The sequence below is a fragment of the Epinephelus moara genome, chromosome 20, assembly GCF_006386435.1.
Source record: "Epinephelus moara isolate mb chromosome 20, YSFRI_EMoa_1.0, whole genome shotgun sequence".
Taxonomy (NCBI): Eukaryota; Metazoa; Chordata; class Actinopteri; order Perciformes; family Serranidae; genus Epinephelus; species Epinephelus moara.
Window position 1 is genome coordinate 42,773,034 of NC_065525.1, and position 21,952 is coordinate 42,794,985.

The 21,952-nt window shown below is 39.9% G+C and overlaps 1 protein-coding gene and 1 pseudogene across 1 annotated transcript; one reads left to right on the forward strand and one right to left on the reverse strand.

Annotated features, from left to right (window-relative positions):
- Positions 1-3,122: 3,122 nt before the first annotated feature.
- LOC126407760 (high choriolytic enzyme 1-like) lies at positions 3,123-10,530 on the forward strand (annotated as a pseudogene).
- Positions 10,531-11,522: 992 nt separating this feature from the next.
- LOC126407757 (high choriolytic enzyme 1-like) lies at positions 11,523-21,952 on the reverse strand. The gene is made up of 8 exons (XM_050072948.1): positions 21,799-21,952; positions 20,683-20,728; positions 19,717-19,869; positions 19,056-19,173; positions 17,170-17,348; positions 15,363-15,444; positions 15,096-15,234; positions 11,523-11,728 (listed from the first exon to the last, which is right to left on the reverse strand). Exons 1-7 carry the CDS (start codon positions 21,868-21,870, stop codon positions 15,105-15,107), a joined length of 780 nt encoding a protein of 259 aa, XP_049928905.1. The 5' UTR covers positions 21,871-21,952; the 3' UTR covers positions 11,523-11,728; positions 15,096-15,104.

Below are 21,952 nucleotides of genomic sequence, written 5' to 3' on the forward strand. Positions count from 1 at the left end.
TCAATAAAGCAATCATACTATCAAATTCACAAAATCTCTGTCTGAATACATTGCTCTTCTTAATGGGTTCAGTTGACTATTTAATCTGCAATTTCCTATGACCTGTATCCCAAACACACACCATGTGAAACTGTACGTGGGCAACTGTGCACTCAATGGGTATGGACTAGTTTATATAATTAAACAAATCTGTTTTTGTGACATGTTGACATTGAGTCACATTTCAGGCTAGCTGATTGAAAAGAGGTCTCAGACATTCAGATTAAATATCAAACAGTTAACTTGTCCCGACCTCGGGCTGACTGGTTACCAGTGTAGACAAAGATTAGAGATGCATTGTTTTTCTGATAGAAGCGTTGGTGTCAGCCTTTTATCAAATAGCAGATAAATGATGAGTCATGAATGGCAGCTCCTCCCTCACTACAGCTGCAGTGCACACACATCCTATAAAACCTGAGAGAAAACAATACTTTCTTTGCATATTTGTATAATTTCTGTGTTTTTGCATTTTTGTATTTGGGTTTATGTTTGATTCTCTCAGGGATCACACACTGCTGCAAAAGATTTTCCATCAAATATTCAGAAAGAACCAAACCAAACCAGCCTTTGGCTTTAGGCAGGTATTAAAACAATAATGTCACACTGGCTTTTTTAATGAACAGTTGAACCAGTTTGTTCTCTACATGTGCACAGTACCTTAGAACTGTGAGGACATGTCGCCTCCTGGTGGAGAATAAGGGAAGTACAGAGCAGCAACTTTTACTCAAGTACTGTACTTGTAGAGCACAGCAGGGTGGATTCAGAAAAGATGCTTTAATTGTAGAAAACCAGCTTACAGGTAGGTGAGATGAGCAGGTAGACAGACAGGCAGCAGGGAAACCACATGAACAGATGATCTAATAAAGACCAAAGTCTTTGGGCAGGTACTGAAGAAGACACTCACTGGGAGAGAGAGAACAGGTGAGTGGACTGCAGGACTAGTGGGGGACAGGTGAAGCTAATCAGGCAGACAATCAAAAAGGCGGGAAAACACACGGACAGGAAGTAAAATCAGACATGACACAAAGAGTGAACCGACAAAATAAAACAGGAAACAAAGAAAAACACAAACAGAAAACTCCCCAAAACAAAGTCCACAAGACTACAGGCTGCACACAGAAAAACCTGATCATGATGATCCCTGCTGCCCCCGAGACCTGGACCTGGATACGAGGATGAAAATGGATGGATGGATGGATGGATATTTTTTAGCCAATAAACAACACATTAAATTGTTTAACGTGTGAATAAAACTTCCTTCAGCAGATTGACAGATGACCTCACTGAGCAAACACAGTTTATTCAACATAAAGAAAAGCTCGCTACGTAAATACAGGATGATCAAATATTGGGTCTGTCCTATGGGTTCATGGTACATCCTGCTGGACGTGAGCCAAGGCGCTGAAGCCTCGAGGACGTATAAGCTGTTAATTTGTCACATTTTGACATTTGCACAGGATCCAGGTGGGTTTTATTTGGACGATCCAGGAAAGTTAGCAAGGAGGACGTGTTTGTTCAAATGGTAAATTAATTGTGCAATTCCAGTTGAAACTAAAATGGGCAAAAGGGATCCCTGCCGATTAACAGAAGTGACAAAACCTAAAGTGGTGAAACACAATTAAGTCTACAATTTCAGTTCAATGGATTATTCATTTTGTCTTGACGAACAAACGTAGACACAATTTGGTTTAACAAATGCATAAACGGACATATTAACCTGCACATATCAAGGCCCACTAAAGAAAGGGGAAAATTCTGATTAATTTGATGCTGCTCTAAAAGGAAAATGAGTGTGTTACACCGATCAGCCAGAACATTCAAACCACTGACAGGTGAAGTGAATAACTTTGATTATTTTGTTCCAATGCATTGTTCTGCTGGCAGACCTTTGGTTCTGGCATTCATGTGGATACCACCTGACATGTTCCACCCACTCAAACACCGCTGCAGACCAAGTACCCCCTCTCATGTCAACAATACTCCCCAACGGCCACCTTCCCCCACCAACTGACGCAATATTAGGAGCAGGACCATACCTCAACTGTGTCCCTCTCTGCATAAATACCCACCTAACCTACTCTTCCCATCCTGTTCCTCTCTCCCTGCCTCTTTCTCCACACAGGAGGTTCTTCATGCCCTGTTGAAGCTTTCCCACAATGTATTTGGCTCAGCGGATGAGTGACAAGCAGTCCAAGCCTCGCACATCGGTCATGTTTCTCTTCAATAAAACCGTTAATAGCATCTTTTTGATGGTGTGGTCCTTGCTGGTGAGAGAACAGTAGTAACAATAGTCGTTGTAGGGATTGCAGGAGCTAGTATTTTTAGGCATTTGAGGTACTACTGGGAGAAGAAGTAGTGGTGGTATTAACACTGGTAAAAATTTAATAGCAACAGATATAAACACAGTGGTATAAATAGTATTTGTGGTAAATGCTCCTTGTCTTTAGAGTAGTGAGACGAAACGGCCCGGTCGTCCTCCACCGTCAGGGTCAGCTCTGTATAAAGCCACCATTGTTCATTCATTAAGTTCATTAAGGACAAACACACAGAACGGACACATTTAAACCCCAAGGATTGATCTGGCAGCGTTTCAGTGACCTGCCGTCACCCTCTGTGACCGCCTCACAAACCATCTGTAGGTGACTCCTACACACTCCCTGCAGAGTGACCGCTTAATCTCAAAGCAGTTATGGGACGCTTAGTCAAGATCAATATCAGCATCTAACACTCTAACACCTTCTTTGTCTTCTGGATTAGTGTGGCGGTGGCCGTATGTCTGCGAAGGGTGGGAAAAATCAAGTCCACGTTTATGGAGGTTTAACATGGTAAATATTAACCTGTATCTGTGGAATTAAGAAGGTAATGCCCTGCGTACGTTCTGCTGAAGGTGGAACACGGCATGTTTTGCTACTGTATATAAGAGGATGAGCTGTGCCTCCACAGAGCATCACAGTTCTTACTTTCCTCCCTGAAGTAAAGAGGTAAAGGTAAGTGAAGATGCTTCCTGCTCCTGATTCCTCTGATACTGATGCTGCTGTGTTTCGGCCTGACCGCTGGTTTGTTTCTGCAGGTTGTTCGGTATCATGGCAGCGATGAAGTGCATCTTAAGCCTCCTGGCCCTGATTGCAGTCTCAGTCTGGACCGAGGCCGGGGTAAGTCCTGCACAGCTGGAGCTCTGTGACATGAAGCTGGTCTTCAGGTCTCTGAATGTAGGGATGCATGATATTGACTGACTGATATATCCACTTTTTCCTACCTAATTTTAGTGATCATCAAGTCTCTTCTGTAGTGGAATTAACAGCATCGGCCAATACCGATGACGTACTGATGTTATCATGCACCCTTTGACTGCAGACACATCTGCAGCTGGAGCAAAAAGTTCTCAAGGTTTCAATCGTACCACACAATCTTCCACAGATGGAGTTTGCTCCGCTGTGCCAGGATTGTAGTTTTTCTTATTTATGACCAGTTTAGGGGCGTTTGTCCATCATGTCGGCTTAAAAGTTGAGCTGATAATTTTATTCTTAATTACAGTTGGCAAACCAATCTCCCCCTAATAGGTGAATTTTTTGTATGTTGTAGACAAAATATACATTCAGCCATTCTGATGCCAAAAAAACCCCCAAACACACAAACAAATATTAACAAGAAAATACTCTAATTTAGGACAGTAAAGCCAAAAAAAATCTACATGTGTAGGTTACCAAGGTTGTCATAGTTAAATAATCTAAATTTAAAAAAAGACAGTAAGTAAATAAAACTAGGTGTGAAAAAAATAGGTACTGAAATAAAAAATAAAATCTAGATTTCAGAAAAATTGTGTACTTAGTGAACAAACTAAAATAAAAATAATATATTAAAATACACAGGAAATGTCTTTGTCAGTTTGGTAAAACTTCTCCTATTTCTTATTAAGACATAACTGAGCTCAATATAACATCAATATGAGATTTTAATCAACTGACCTATGGCTAAGCCACGCCCCCTCCACTCACTCAGACAAACTATCAACATTCAGTGACTGGCGCTATGGCAGGTGTCACAGTACACGGCATTTCACAGGAGGCAATTGATGATTTTTGGGGACATAACGATCAAATGTCATTGAGAAGTAACCAAAAGGGCCTAAACTACGCATTGGAGGGATATATTCATCATTTTATTGTTGAGAAGGTCGATGAAAAGCTTAAATTACAAGCCAAAATTTACAGGTCACAGTGTACGCTTGTGAACCGCATCTGGTTGCCGTCACCATCAAAGACAACAAGTTAAAGTGCCACTGAAGTTAAGGTTTTTGGCTCAGAATATGAGAAAAGGATAACGGCCTTTTTACCATCTTTACCAAGAGTGTCTCTCCGTTAGTTTGGTGCTACAGTATTTACACTGAATCATTCAGCATAACGTTTGCCAACCTTTGTTATCTCTGCCATTACAGATAAGTTAATGAAGCTAAGCTCCAGAAGTTAACGTTAGCTTAACTAGAGCCCTTTGGACAACAGCTAACAATGATGTACGATCACCAAAGTACAAAACTAGAACAAAATAGGCTAATGAACTCCCAGCAAACAAGGTGACATGATGAACAACGCAGCTAGGAGCTAACGTTAGGCTAACTTTAGCTAACGTTAGCTAGAGATGTTAAAGATAACTTTATATTTCTTTCCAGCAAAGTGACAATATGTTGCCTCAAACACAATGTTGACTTACCTTAGAACAGATGTAGACATCATTGTTAATCTTATTCACGTTGAGTTGATGTTGTGGTCTAACGTTACCACACAACTTTATCCAAAGGAGACACTTTTCTCGGTTGAGATGTGGTTTAAAGTGTAAAAAATACACCTGGTCGCCCAGCCTCTCAGGATACCTTGTGTCAGAGTTGCATGTACCCCATGCACACCGTTTGACCATTTTTAAACTTCAAATCTCAGAAAAAGCTCATAAAACCAAACAAAACTGACTTTCTGTAATGCATTTCAATGGACGTCCAGGCAGAGAATGTCCCAGTGTATGGGAATGGCTATACGCACTGTGATTGGCTCATCGCGTCTGAGGGCGGAGCTTAGCCATAGGTCAATTCCTCATACTTCTAACATTCAGCTCTTGATATTGATTATTATTTGATAGTTATTTCATGCGTGGAAACAAGCAGACAGAAAGTAATATTTACAAATAATGAAAAACAACTGTCAGTGTCTGGTTACTTCGATTTACACGTCCAAAAGAAGTGTGAGGAAGTATAAACTTATTAAACCCCACCTCTTCTCCATCAGTCAGCAGGTGAAATGAAACGAACAGCCTCCTCATATAGATAAACATATAAAGTAGAGAAATATAAACAGTTATCGCTGTGAACGACAGGTGAATGTCAAACCCCTTCTTCAACCCTGCACTTCCTGAATATCATGTGTTTGTAGCTTATTTTAAATCAGTGTGTGTTTGACATTGCTTAATCTCCACATTTAAACTGTTCCATAACTTCACCCCACATACTGAAATACAAAAACTTATTCTGGTTGTACACACAGTCGTACACGATGAGTTTAGAAATTAGGAGAAATGGAGAAGCAGCCTTCCTCTCGTCTCGGCCTGATCCTAATTTCATATCTTAAAATGCTCTGTTTCCTCTCTGGCTGCAGTAGTTTTGATTTGTCTGAAATAATCATCTCTTGAGATAACACAGTTAGATCCAAAAGAAAACTTGACTGGGTTATAAATGAGCCTCGATCATTTATTTCTGATATTCCGTCACATTTCCATCACATGTCCTGGTAACATTTTCTACCTTGGTAACACTTCCTGTCTGCAGGTTGTGATGAAAGCGAGTGAGGACAGTAACGATGAGGATGACCTGACCGTCTCCGAGCAGCTGGAGAATGCCAACAAAGACTTTGGTAAGACGCAGTGACCATCACGTCCACTGTAGATACATAAATAGAAATTAAAATTCAGCTTGATCATTGTTTATTTCTGGTTCCATGTACTAACGATGAAGATTTTTCACAGCAGATGTTTTGACTTGACTTCTCCTCACATCCTCTGCAGGAAATGAGCGTGACGGCATTGAGGTACACGGTGACATCGCTGTGTCCCGTCTGCCCTCCCTGAGGAATGCCGACCCCTGCGTCCTGCGTGGTTGCATGTGGCCTAAAGCCACCGACGGCAAGGTCTACATTCCTTACGTCATCGCTAACCACTACTGTAAGTGCCTCCCTACGCTCCCCTGCTGCACGGATACGTTCTTTAGAAATAACTGAAAAGGTTTAGTTTCCTTTAAAGGATCAGGCGGGTGATTCTATATTTTTCTTTTGTCAACAAATCCCACAAGAAGACAAAAACCAACAGGAATGGATCCTGCTCACAAGTATTGTGTAAAAGCTCTTCCTCCTCAGTGCCATAGAGCTCCACTGTTGTTCAGAATCTTAAAACACACATCAGTGAGTCTCAGTGTTGCAACTGGGCAAAGCTTCTTCATCACCATAAACACACACTGTAGTTTACTTTGACTCAATCCCACATTCACCATCCTGCTGACACACATACTCTGACCCCCCTGACTGAGTCACATATTTTATGGATATTTCACATTATATTCAATGCACAACAACAACTGTACAGAACAACTGATACTCAGTACAATGAACCCAAATCAAGAATGTAATAATTTAAGATGAATTTTGAGCAGATTATTTCTTGTGAATATCGCATCTGATTTTTTTCAGAGACATTTTAATACTTTTTTTAAGCTTCTTTTTCAACAAATTCAGGTTTCTACTTCTTGACTCTTGCTTGGCTGTTGTTCTATCAGCTTTTTTTTATACTTCTCTGCTGCAGAATGAGACTGTTGGCTCTGTGAATATAGACGAATTCGGCGAGCGATTTGTGTACGCCGCCATCTTGCAGCGGGGCCATTGCTGCGGTGACATGTGTCAGTCATCAATTCATGATGCTGTCATTGTGAACTGACTCTCTACAATGACAGCATCATGAATAGCTGGATTGATGATGTTAGACAGTGGCCTCCGGTAAGGTATCTTAAATGAGTACCAATATTAATTTATAAATTAATCATTTGTTTGAGCAATAAGCAGGAAAGATTAGAGTAATAGGGAGATAAAAGACTGTATCATTAAACACTGTGTAATATAACGTTAGCATACGTTATGTGTGCTGACGTTAGCAAGCTAGCAGCGTGACATTTAATCATTATGGACAGGCTACTTGACTAAAAACAACAACAACACGTGTTTGTGTTTTGTTTTAGGTATTCAAGAATATTTTATTGATCGCCTGGCCTCTGATGACCAGAAAAACGGCAATTACAGGTCTCTGATTGAGGGTCAAAATTACCTGAGCTCCGGATGGGTCGGGCAAATTTTACACCGCCTTTTAGACGACCATCACATCATATTGAAGGCGATCAATATTGATCGCCTTCAATATGATGTGATGGTCACGTAGCCTGTCCATAATGATTAAATGTCACGCTGCTAGCTTGCTAACGTCAGCACACGTAACGTACGCTAACGTTATATTACACAGTGTTTAATGATAGTCTTATCTCCCTATTATTATAATCTTTCCTGCTTATCGCTCAAACAAATGATTAATTTCTATAATAATATCGGTACTCATTTAAGATACCTTCATCAGTTACCGGAGGCCACTGTCTAACATCATCAATCCAGCTATTCATGATGCTGTCATTGTAGAGAGTAAGTTCACAAAGGCAGCATAATGAATTGATGACTGATGACTGACACATGTCAAGATAGCGGCATACACAAATCGCTCGCCAAATTCGTCTATAGCATGTGTTCAGGGGCCTCATTTAAAAAAACTGCATACGCACAAAACAAGGCCTGAAAGAGGCGTACGCCACGTCCCATAGAAAAGTTGTGATGTATAAAAACAGACTTGATGGGAGAAACTTTGACCCATGATGCTTACATATTTTTGGCTTCTTTCTGTACGTACATTTTTAGTATTAATCCTGCGCATTGTTTTGTAAGTGAGACCTCAGGTCGTCACAGTCAATGACCTCATCACAGATATAACGTCCAAGGTACCCTGGGTGTGTTGGTTGTTGACGTTCTGGGACGTCAACTTCAGCCTGTTACATGCATTGTCTGTTTTCAAAATACACTTCTGTTTTCACAGGAAATGTACAGTTTCTACAGTCTCTTTCAAAATAAAAGCACTACGTCGATACAACACCGCAAATTGACATTTTTTTTTCCCCTAGTTGGGTTTAGGAAAAAAGAACAGGGTTTGGCTTTATAATCTTACGGGATGCAAACTCCGCTCTCCTGGGTGAAAGTCGGTGTTTGTTGGACCCATCCTGCCCACCTGTTTGTCTGTCTGACACTGCAAGTTACTGCCCAAGTGCCGGCTTTCAACAGCTTCGGAGCGAGACCGGATTGTCACTGTGCCCTTATCCTGTCAGATTTTTATCGTAAAATTTATATCGTAAACAATAATCCAAACTTCAAAAAGAACAAGTTTTGAAAAAACAGTAATAAGAAGGCCTTAATGACCATCATTACAGATCATGGGATTTATTGAGAGTAAGAAAAATATAGACAAGCTTATTTTTTAAAGTGTGTTTTTTTTTTTCATCTTTGTGATTTTCCCTGCAGCCTCTACGGAGCTGGATGTCACCAAGAGAGGCATCAACTCTTTCTCCTACTCCACCTGCATCCGCTTCTACCCCCACAGGAACGAGAGGGACTTCATCCACATCCAGTCTCTGGAGGGGTGTGTACAGATGTAGCATAGTCTTTATCAGGGGGTTTATTTCCATGTGTACACACAGTAAGGTAGCAGCCATGTTAAGAAATGTCTTACTGAGCACACTGACTGTGTTGTCCAACATGTCTGCAGATGCTACTCCTTCGTGGGTGCCAGGGCAACAGCCAGACCGTGTCTCTGAGCCGTCGGGGCTGCATTTACCACGGTACGGTGCAGCACGAGCTGCTCCACGCCCTGGGCTTCAACCACGAGCAGTGTTGCTCTGACAGGGACCAGAACATCCGGGTCCTGCTGCAGAACATCATCAAAGGTAGAGGAAACAGGTCATCCGGGTCCTGCTGCAGAACATCATCAAAGGTAGAGGAAACAGGTTCCTCACAGTGCTGCGTTCAAACGTAAAACATCAACAGTGAACAGCGGATTTGGAGACATGAGGATGTTTTTCAGTGCTATAATGAAATATAAAAGTGACTTTTGTTTGCTGACCAATCAGCAACAGATCAAAAGTAGTGTAACTACTGTAAAACGTCAAACACCCAGTCCCTTTTACTAACCCAGTGTGGCTGTACTTTTTGACAAATGAAGGCCTGTCTCAATTAGAGGCCTGGTCTGGTCGCCAAGCAGTTTATTTTTTTAATAGAAATGCTGATTCGGATGTATAAAACCAGGTTGTTGGCTGCCTCAAATTATGTGTCCATTCCTCGATTACCCTGTATATTATACATATTCCTTTAATCCGTAAGGGTCCTCACATCAAAGGGATTAAAAGGATTTCTCATAAAAATGAATCCAAGTTGTGAGGATTGTTTTAACAGGATAAAGTGGTGTTGTGTCGCTATGCCGGGTGCCGTAACCCTCTGATGCACTGTCTGATGGAGTTAGACCAACTGAGCGATTCATAAATGATGTATTGATCTAAAGCCTAATTTTTATACAAGTAATATTCAGACTGGTTTAAATCAACAATTTGATTGTCTTTTCCGTCTTTGCTGAGCAACAGTTTTGTGTGAAAGGAATAAAAGACCTGTCCCAAATATAGTTAATAATTTAAACTTTATGGTACATACATTTACTGAAGTGCTCTACTTATTTGAAGCATGAGTGTTGATTTCAGGGGGGTCACAGGGGACACATCCCCCTCAGTATTTAAAACATGTGCATTTGTTCCCCCCAAAAACATGACAGTAGCAGAGAACTTTTGTTTTGACAAACGTAGAGAGCTGCCTTGACTTCAGTGTAAGACCTTAATACTTCTTCCATCACTGCAGGTCAGGAATACAACTTCAACAAGATCAACACTCTGAACCAGGGGACTCCGTACGACTACGGCTCAGTCATGCACTACGGCAGGTCAGTCTGACTCTGACATCCAGTTATTCCATCATGGATTAACTGGACAACGATAAAGGTCTATAGCACAGAGACAGAAGATAAATCAGGCTCTGGATACACACAAGATGCTTGTTGGTAGATCAATTGATGAAAATAAGAAAAATATAGAATATCACCAGATTTGTCAGGAACAACGCTCTGTATTGTTTATAAGGTCTCTACTTGAGCAAACAATGTTGATTCAAGATAAGTGATGACTCGTCTCCTCCTTTCAGGCTGGCCTTCTCTAAGGACAACTACAACCCCACCATGGTGGCTGTCCCGAACTCCAACGCCGTCTTTGGCACAGCCAGGCAGATGAGCCAGAACGACATCAACCGCATCAACCTGCTGTACTGCAGTAACTAGTCCTCCTCTCCAATATGTGTCATCCTGCAGCCTCTCTGACAGATAATCAATCAATTGATTTGTCTTCTGAGTCACAGACCCAGTGAAATCATTTCCTAATGTCGACATCACACCATCACACTGGGATGAATCATCTAACATGACTCTGGGGCAGATAATTATTCATTGTCAGGTCAGTGCAGTCTTGTGACAGGTGTCTTTACGTATCCATTACATTCTGTCTTCTTCCTGAACAGAAAGTCTGGATTTATAATGAAAGATTTTCCTGTTTGCTTTAAGGTGGTGGGAATCACTTTTTCTTATTTACTCTAATCAATAAATATCAATGTAAAACATTTGTGTTTTTTCTCTCATCATTTAAAAATCTTATTTGCTCATGATTTATACCATTTATTGAAACAATGAAAGAATTTTAATTTAGGTTTTAGTCATTCAGTGCAGTGGTTCTCAACTGGTGGGTCGTGGTCCAAAAGTCGGTCGTGGATCCATTCTGAATGGACCGCAGGTGACTTGCAAATGTGTCGTTTGCAAAAAACAATTTTTAGTGTAGTGAATTTCTGACACAGAGCTTTTATTTTGAAGGGCTATTTCCTGCTGTAGAGTGAGTGAATATTGGACAGCTACTTAACAGAGACGGCAAACTAGCTCAAAGGCATGGACAAACACGGTGAGTGTTTTAAACTGTGTGGACCTTGAACTAATGATTGAGGAGAAATCTGGACCTCGCTGCTGAACCATTTGGGAAACACCTGATTTACCTGATGCTGCCGTAACAGTGAAAAATTTAAACTTCAGTGGTGTTTATGGATAAACTTTCAAGTCAAGTTGACATGCTGGTTAGTGGTCAGTTTTTCTTGTAACCAGAGTCTGTGGTTGTAAGTTTGAGTGCCCTGCAGAAGCGTCACCGAGCAAGTCAAACAAAAAAAGAATAATATCTTTACTGAAGTGAGGTAAGTAAACAAAATAGTCCTTTGAATGAGGCCATTGCAACATGATTTATGTGATATTTTATTGAAGCTGCTGACCTGAAATTTGAGCATAATTTGATTTTTTTTAATCCATTTCAACCATTTATATTCCAAACTGAATGAAGGCTCAGTCATCATACAGATATGTATCTCCCGTGCTTTTGAACTCTCACAGAAGGACGTCTGTTGGTAGCTGAACCCAGGAGGAGGAGAAAACTTCTGTGTTGGGCCTTTGACAGAAAAAAAATAAAACCAAGTTTAAATCCACACCTGAATTTTACAAAGAAAAAGAAAACACATTTCAAACTAGTATTTATCAAAAACCTCTCACCTGGAACCCTCAGAGCAGATATCTGCAATGTTTCATAAATATATTATCATTTTACTGACAGGCCATTTTATTTCACTGTCTGTCTGATTCTGATGGGCCATGGTTTTTTTTTGTGCATTTTTGGCTTTAGGATGAAGTCAGGTCATTTGGGACATCAGGTTATAAGGTTTTGAGTGATTACTTAATCCATACAGGTGTAATGGGACATTTCTCTGAGGTGGAACAGGCATGTTTTTAATCTACCAGAGTTGTTATGCTGTTGTGTGCCACCCTGTCACATCATATTTTTGTCACTTAAAAATAATGTTAAAGATGATGCAGTGAGTCCATGTCGCCCACAAAAGTCCAGAACTTTTTCACACACACACACACACACACACACACACATGTTCCGACCATATTAAACCCACTGTTCCGAAGTCCCGTTGTTCCGAAATCATCATGATGCCCTGTGGTTAAGGTCCGGTTAGGTTTAGGCACAAAAACCACTTGGTTAGGGTCAGGAAAAGATCATGGTGTAGGTTAAAATGAAAAAGAAAGTGGCAAACACATAAGCTGTGAGCCTGCTTCGCCTCAAGCCTTTCCCAGCTGACCCAGAGCCAGTCGCGGCGCACCATCAAGGTAGAAATACGCCCGCCGGGAGCCATTCAGCACTGCGGACTGTCGGACTAATGGAATGTCGGACCAATGGGCTGTCGGACCAATGGACATGGACCCGAGACAACATGGCATAGAAGGTGGATGATTTTTTTAATGAGTACTTAGGTATATAAATGACTGAAATAATCAATGACTGAACTGACAAACTGATTTTACCATTTAAAAAACAAACAAACAAACATAACTGTCCCTCGCCAGTTGTCCTATTTCACCTGAGCATGTCATCGGAGTGAAGCAAAGTTTCTTGATGTGCCTGAAAGACAAAAGTTTCTGAAATGTTTTGCTTGGCAACACATTTTCTTTATGGAAAAACAGCATAGATACATAACAGGTTGTAAAAGTAACACTCAAAGTCTTTTGAGTTTTTGTGGTAATCCAATAAAAAGTGTCCCAAATTACATGACTTCATCCTACTTGATAGGAGAGCTGGTGGTGTGAAAGGAGGATAGAGAGGGGATGACACGCAGCAAGGGGCCGCAGATTGGAATTGAACGTGCAGCTGTTGCGGCGAGGACTTGGCCTTTGTACTTTGAACACCAGCTCTACCAAGTGAGCCACTGGGCACCCCGAGTCAGTACAAGTTTTGATTCCGTCTCATGTTAGCAGCACCACTTTGTGGAATCAATGAGTGGCTCTGCTATAATTGTGCGAGTGTGATGACAATGATGAACCAAGGTTTCTGACATGTCAGAAATTCATCCTAATGTCCAATGGGAGCAGTTGATTGTGACCATGATTGGTCCTCACTCCCCCCTGTACACTGCACAGAAAACGACCCCAGATGAAGCTGAAATCTGGTCCGACTCTGAAATGAGTTGTGCAGCTCCAAAACTGGATCAGAAATGGGCTCAAATCGTTCAGTGTTTTCCAGGCCTTATTCATTAAAAGTGTTCTGTGCAAGATTGTCACTTACTGTTTGCAAACACGCTCACCGGCAAAAGTGAAAGTAAAAGCCAACCCCAGATTCCATCTTGTTTGATGTTTCGTCTGACTATTTTTGTGTTGTTTTTTACTGTGAGTCCTAGTCTATACATTGTTTTTTGGGAGAAATTCCTGCATAGCAGTGGTGTAGTCTACGTGATACGTAGGTATACGCCGTATACCCACTAAGAAAGCTCCAGGATTTCCGTATACCCACTTAAAAATGTGCAAAGATCCGTAACAATATAGTTTTGTGACAGAACTTTAACTTAAGTTATTTTGTTTCGCAAATACCAGGTAAATAACTGCAATAAAATACATTTTGCAGGGGAGTGCGTCTCCTCTTTTCCCCTCCATTCATAAAATTCACCCTGTGCGCTCTACCCTAGAATAAATGGTTGGCTGCGATAAGAAGAGACCACTGGCAGCCAACAGCTAACGTTAACTCCAGGTTGTGCAGTCAACACTTCGTGTCCGGTAAGTCCTCAACTCTGTCTAATTTTTATTTTAGTCTTTGAAAACCCCTTACAAAACACGCGAAACATGATTAACTTCAGATGCCATATGATTAACGCCGACAGCCCGACACTACGTTACCTAACGTGATGTTAGCTACCTCAATGGAGATTCACATTGTCTTATGCTAACGTTAGCTAACGTTATCTGATTACGGTACACTCAAAAGCTTGTGGTTTGAGCAGATGTCAGTCACTAATTAACTATTATTCATACCTACTCTTGTCGTGGTGTGGGTCCTTAAATATAATACACACTCACCGGCCACTTCATTAGGTAACACTTGTTCGGTCTAATGCAATCCAATCCAATGGTTATGCCATAAATATTTTTACGAAGCTTAACTTTATACATTTTGGGTTTTTGTTGACATTGTCAAAAAGGTGATAATTATACATTATGTTTATTATAGAGGTCATAGTGGATGGTGCTGGTGTACTGGAGTGCATTATATTGTGTGGTGTTCTCATAATTTTGCCCAATCCATTAACATATATTGAGGGGGACAAAATATTAGGAACACTTTAATATATTACACTCCAGTACGCCAGCACCACCCAGTACAACCTTAATAATAAACATAAAGTTTAATTATCACCTTTCTGACAATGTCAACAAAAACTGAAAATGTAAAAAGCTTCATAAAGTAGAATGTATGACAGAGCTCTTGGATTAGATTGCACGGGTGGTACTAATGAAGTGGCCGGTGGATGGACGGACGGACACGCACACACAGCGTGTTGCAGAGGTTAGCGGACAAAATACTGTTGAGGGTACTAAATATGGGTCGCAACCAATAATGGAAATTTTTAACAAATATCGTTGTCTCTCCGTCTCGTTTAAGTGTGAGGTGTGTACTGCCATAGCGAAACTTAGGGGTACGGTCAAATCGGACACAAAAATGGCGGCGGTCTCGTCGACGTGACGTCACTGGTACCCATGAATAGGTCACTGCCAGGCCTCCCTACGAGGCTGGGAGGGAATCATCACAGTATACCCACTACAATAAACTAGACTACACCACTGCTGCATAGTATATCTTTAAATAATGATGAGGGAGTTTTACTTGGGTGATCACCTAAAGATGATTTAGCCAAACACACATACAGACACTCAGCTCTACATGCAGCTCAATTATTGTGTTAATGTGTGTGTTTGTGTGTATTTACTGGTGTGGTTTATCTGCAGTTGTACAGCCGGTTGAGCCTTGTGATGTCGTTCTGGCTCATCTCAGTGGCTGTACCGAATTCAACGTTTCGGTCAGGAATCGGCACCATGGTGGGCTGGTCATTCTTGGAAAAGGAGTACCTGGATTTAAAGACATTGAGAGAGTAGCTGATGGGTAGCTGGATAATTTAAGATGCAGTTATGTCGTGCTTTGTGTACAGGAAATGTCAGTCAGTTAAGGTAAGACATGGTGGTGTCTGAGTGCTTACTTGCTGTACTGCATGACAGAGTTGTAGTCGTAGGGTGTTCCCTGGTTCAGAGTGTTGATCCTGTCGAAGGCGTACTGCCAGCCTGAGAAGAGAGCCGTCCAGCTAAGTATTATATTCGTAGTGACCATCAGAATCAGAATCAGAATCAGAAAAAGAGCTATTGCAAAGTAGATTTTCACTTACAAGTAATTTACTCTGGTTTTTGTTGCATATGTTAAACATACAATAAAGTTGTTAAGAAGGATAAAAATGAGGCAAAGTACTGCAACACTCAAGAACTTAAATATAGAATAGACAAATTTACAGTAAAAAAAAATGGGTAACACTTTCTATGAAGACCACATCTGCAATGCATTATAAGGGCATTCATAGTGAATTATAATGCCTTTATAATACTCTATAACTACACTCATAAACTCACATAGTGCTTACTGGTGCACTATATCAACAGTCATAAAACATTATAGATGTGACTTCTAATAAATTATAAGTGTCTTATGAATGCTCTTGACTAGAGGTTGACTGATGAGGCTTATACTGCATTATAAATGCCTGTACTCACCTGTACACATTTAAACAATTAACAGTAGTAAGGAGTCATACTATGTTATAACAGTCCATGCAGTATCATAAGTTATCATTGTATGTATTAAATAAAGTGACGTATGTATAGATGCATCTATAATAATGCATGCTTCAACATAATGTTGGGTTCACACCAAATGAGATGCAAATTTTTTACGTTGTGGTATTCATGGAAGTTTGAGCACTAGAATATTTTGTCTTGCCTTTCTTCACTCATGTGAATAACTCAACCTAATACTTCCCCGGAGGATCTCAATGCTGATTGGCTATCGCAGCACAAATCGGTTGTTGATGTTCCAATTTTTCAACTCTCACGGAAAAGTGTATGACATGAAATCTCGCTACGTGCTTCATTATTCACGGCTTAATTGAGCTCAGTCTCACTCCAATGTCATCGAAATCTGGCGCTTGGACAGTGACTTGCGGTGTCGGAAACCAACGAAATAATGTGTTGGCACGTTGGCTGATTGCCGTTTCAGTTTAACGGCAACCGGCAGTGTCAGGGGGTAACGCAGCGGGACAAGGATGAAAGTTACGGTGGCCCACGTAAAATCTAAACACTGAGTTATGTACATACAAAACACCATGTGATGTGCTTATCGTCACGTTGTGCCGTCATGTCATGTGGTCATTAGTGCGCAGTGTCACGTTAAGTATGTAACATGACGATGCCCAACCATGACTCTATTCCTAAACCTAACCACAGGTGAGGGCGCTAATTTAGGAAACGCCCCAGTGGATTGTATTAGAGAGTAGGAACATATGACCTGTGTGGTTGTATGGGTTTAAGGACTTGTTGCTTGTTTCATATGAGACTTTTTCTACCACAAAAAATAAAGGGGTCACTAAAAACAATGGATTCATCCTTTTGGTGGTCAGTGGAGTCAGGATTTCTGACACAACTTTGCCTTCCTCCAAGGGTGCATGGAGATGGGAAGAAATAAGAAGAGGTAAAACTCCAGCAAAACAATGTTTGACTTGTGGCCTTCATCAGGGTCAGTGGTCACACACTATGAAAATTTAAAAAAGTTTAAAGACAAATGAGATGTCTTGTCATGAACTGTAATGTCAGTCAACCTCCAAACCCTTACTTTCCTTCTCACTGCATAAAGGGTACAATATCTCCCACACTAACACTGGACATGATTCATGCAGTGGAGCATTTTATAATACGAACTTAAACTTTAGGATACCGGGATGGAACATTTAGAGTGTCACTCACGAGGTATGATGTTATCCCACAGGATGAGGAGGTGCTGGTCTCGGTCGGAGCGGCACTGCTCATGGTTAAAGCCCAGAGCGTGCAGCAACTCATGCTGCACTATGTCGTGGTACAGGCAGCCCTGACGCTTCAGAGACAGACGTTGTTCATTGGAACGCCGACCCACAGAGGAGAAGCACCTGATGATGATAAACAGTGTGTGTTATTGTGTGTACATATTTCAAACTTAATCAAGAGCAGACACAACTGTAGAGGTACAATGATCCTCGGACAATAAAAAGGAGCTTGATTTGTTCATGTTCAAAGATCAAATTTTGACTTTAAGTCTGTTTGTCAGGTGTCCAAATGGGTCTTAGAAGTGACTCTTGTGTCTAACCAGATTCCTAAGTATTCATAACACTTAACAGCTGCAATTTGAGAACCCTGAGGTGTATGGATAGAGGCAATAGGCTAGAACCTCTACGGTGACATTGAGATAAGCAAAAGAGCATAGAGATCTATTATTTATAACTTTCATTTTACAATGGCCAGATAAAGAGAGGAAGAAGCAACACCTGCACACTTGCCACAAATGTTTAATAAATGTTTGTGACATGGAGTAAGTGTGCAGACATTGTCTTTTCTTTAATTATGCTGTTTCTTTTAAAGCCTTGCACCTACGTGTTGTGTGTATAATCAGTCTTCTTCAACAGTAACAAATTCTTTATTGGAAGTTGTCAAATACCGCTGCTTGGTCAGTGACTTCCACGTCAGACACTGACAAGAAAAAACATCCTTTTGCAGTGGTATGATTCACCGCCAGGGAGTGTCAGTTTATAATGCCTCCAGATAATATCAGTTATAAACACCACTAGAAAAACGTAACTTAAGTGAAATGGAAAGTCCTTATAGGGCGGTCAGGAGAGTGGTGGATGGGTCCAACAAAGACCGGATTTCCACCCAGGAGCCCAGTGTTTGCTTCCTGTATGAATGTTGAGCCAAACCATGATGTTTTTTTCTAACCCTCACCACGTGCATGTGTTGCACAAAGGAAATAAACGGAAATATGAGGTGTTTTACCAACGTTGTCATGTTAAGTGTATTTTGAAATGACACAATGCATGCAACAGGAACAAACTGACACATCATCCAAGAATGTTAACAACAGACACACCAAGGCTACCTAGCGTGTCATATGAAGATGTCCAAAGTTCACTGAGCATGTGCTGATATGTGACAAACAGAGTGTCATCTGCATAGAAATGTACATTTGGATTTTGTAATATAATATTGTTTATGTTTATGAATGAAGATGAAAATTAAAGAGGACCAAGAATAGACCCTTGTGGGACACCTCTGCATACAGTAGGCCAATCTTAGCCCTTGATCTGGAACCACTGGAAACTATGAGAGTCATAAAACTACAGTTATAGTTAAAGTGGATTATCCCTACAGAAAGTCTGTGGTACATTGACAAATTAATATCAGTTTTAAGAACTACATGCTCAGCAGTTTGAAGATATCAAATTATCAGTTTTCAAGACGAGCCGATTCCTTATACCTTTATTTAATGTAACTCAATCACTATTGTTTATAACTAAATAAACTTATTTACGGTATTTCGAAATGGAGCTTTAATTATTCATTGTGTCTAGCAAAGTAATTCACTGATGTTACTGTGGGAAATGATTGTGAGCCAGTTTAAATATGTTATAGGGATTCATTTTGATTAAACTATAACATACCAGGCCACAAAACAAGTTTTAGGTGCTTTCCTGGATGTTGATATTTCTAGATTAATACCTCATGTAGAAGAACTGCGGTAAAACAAATACCATAAAACTACTATGTGTAATTATGTCTACAGTTTCTGTTATTGGTGACTGAAACATAAAATAAGGCCGAACCCGTCCAGTGACTGGATGTGGATGAAGTCTCTTTCACTGGTGCGAGGGACGAATCGGATGCAAGAGACACTGTGGAAGGACTGAAGGCCACGTTCAATAATGGCACGCTCTCTAGAGGCTGAAAGTGAAACAATCAGTTAATAAAGACATAACAAGATAAAACAAGACAAAATGACACCGGTCAAATCCTGCACTTATTTTCTTTCTTGTTAAGAGTTACATGAGAAGATCAACACCACTCTCATGTTTACCCTTAATGTGACATTGCTGCTAGCAGCCAGTTAGCTTAGCTTAGCATAAACAGTTTAAACTCTTAAAACAATAGTTAGGTGCCCATGTGAACACTGAAACAAGTAGCACAACATGGAAACACTATTCAGGGAAACACACACAGTGGGCATTTTGCACTAAAAAGACAATACATTTGAATGATACACACTTGGTTTGTTTAATTTAGGCTGCTAAAGCCTCATTTAAGCTCAGTGAATTAATAAATGTTTGCATGGAAAGGGGACTCCCATATCATTTACACAAGAAGGTCATCAGAACATCTCTTGATGACCAATATGAACAAGAGGACTGATTACAGCAAGCAAAACCCAACTACTGATGAAAGACAGACAAGTAAAGGATGTGAATACTTGAAAAGCAGAACACTCACTGTAGTGGTCTGCGATGATGTAGGGCACGTAGACCATGCCATCACTGGCCTGGTCCCACTTGCATGTGGTGAAGGTGCAGGGGTCGGCGTTCCTCTCGCTCTCAGAGTCATAAACCATGTCATCCACCACAAAGTGCCCATCAAGAGCTCTGACTGGTGTCCCAACATCGAGCACAGGTCAGTGCGATAGAGAAAACCACAGAGGACACAATATGTAGTTTTTAAAAAGTTGTTTTCTCAGCATCAGGTTAATATGACTTTGTGATCTTAACGATCTTGTTGGTTATAAAGCTGTTATTGGTTAAAATGGGTCACTGATGAAACAATAACAAAATTAATTAGATTAGAGTTCAATGTTTCAATGTCAATGTTTTCATTTAGGTCTGGATATACTATTGCCTCAATGTTTAATAATCCTAACCTTATCTTACAAACCTCAAAAAATACTAGATTGTTGTAAAATAGAATAGAACAGAACTTTATCATCCCCAAAGGAAAATTCAGCCTCCAGCAGCTCAAAAAAGACAAAAAACAACAACCACACTTGTCCTCGTCAACAACAACATACAGTGCTATTAAAATAGACATAAACAGTGCATAAATAGAAATTTGATTAAAATAAAATGCAAATTTTGTAAAATATAAACAGTACTTTGAAGATGATGTTTCCAACCTTGATGTAGTTTTTCATTTCTGGGCTTGGGGGACGTTATCAAGAATTTTCAAGTCTAAACACTCAAGTTCGAGCAAAGTCACAAGTCACTGGTGTTAAAATCCTACTTGAGTTGCAACTCGTTTTGAATTTTGTCAAGTCGAGTCTAAACTCATTAAATTAGTAACCTGAGTCCTTTTTTTTCTGTAAATATTTGAATCTACTTATTTACTTTATTTATTTATTATTTACATAAATCTGCATCCATCTGTTTGAATAATTAAAGTTCTTAACAAACTTTTTAAATATCTCACCAATGTTCACGTTGGCTTCCTCAATCCTCTCAGACATAGATTTAGCCTGTGATGAGAGGAGTTGGACAGCATTAAGGTTATAAAGTCATTATTGAGCCAATATACAATAATATCCTCTTCAATAATTGGAGCAATAAAACATGAGAGTAGCAGAGGAATTTTAACTTGAAAAAAAACAAACAAAAAACAATTCACACCATCAATAGAAAATACATAAACTGGTGCTTAATTCACAAAATGCAGGAAATTAAATGTCAAAATTGTATGGTGGAGGTCAACCAGACCATCCTTGTTTCATATGTGCCCCCCCAATGTTGAAATAAAACCTACAAAATGTAAAAGAGCACAAACACACAAAATATACAGAATGAAGATGATCAAAAAGGTGAGAACATTTTTTACAGTGCCAGAGATGATATGACCAATTAGCCTAGTAGTCAAACCAGAGTTGCAGCAAAATTAGAATTAGTAAAATAATGTGACAAAAAAAGTTAGCAACTCTTTCATTGTTTTAACATGGGTAACAAATAACAATCACAATAATACATAACAATAAGCCCCACCCCCATCCCCAGCCGCAACCCAGTAAATTATTATTAGGCCTTAGTCGATCAACTGTGGAAGAAAATAAATTAGGGGGGGGGGGTTAAATGAATTATATTAAATTATAAAATGTATTTAAATGAAAAATAAAAACATAAATAAAAACTACTAATAAAATAAATCATCATAAATCAATCATAATAAAATAACAGTGTGTTATAGCAAAATTAAGGCAATTCCCAACTTTTATTCTGCCTTGATTTGTTTCAAACTCACCATATTACTAATTCACCAAAATTATTATCACATGCAGTTTTATGACATGACGGGTCCCCAAGAAAAAGACTTGATTACTTCCTGGTTATCAAATCCAATAAAGGAGATTATAGTTTTTAATATTAACTGAGAAAGTGACTTCAACACATATTATATTCAATTTTTGTCCATTTTAAATTTCACTTTTTGTTTTATTTACCCGACTGATTCCCATTTAATTTAGGTGTATTTTTATGACTGAATTTAAAAAACAACAACCATACCAACAGATATGTGAAATGTTTTGAATAGACTCACCGTCTTCTCAGCAGCTCTGATGGAAACCACCATCAGAGCCAGAAGAGCCAGAGTGCACCTCAGACCTTTCATGTCTCCTGAAGACAACAGAGACGTATTAAATGATGCTCACACCACAAATACTCAACACAAAGTGTTTGAGTGCAGCTTTGGA

Bases quoted from the DNA above. Each gene is read 5' to 3' on its own strand.
- LOC126407757 (XM_050072948.1), bottom strand. From the start codon at position 21,870: ATGAAAGGTCTGAGGTGCACTCTGGCTCTTCTGGCTCTGATGGTGGTT. The intron at 19,870-20,682 runs GTGAGATATTTA...TTGGGACACCAG, and splicing joins GGAAGCCAACGTGAACATTG to TCAGAGCTCTTGATGGGCAC. The intron at 17,349-19,055 runs GTTCGGCCTTAT...TATCATCATCAG, and splicing joins CACATCCAGTCACTGGACGG to GTGCTTCTCCTCTGTGGGTC.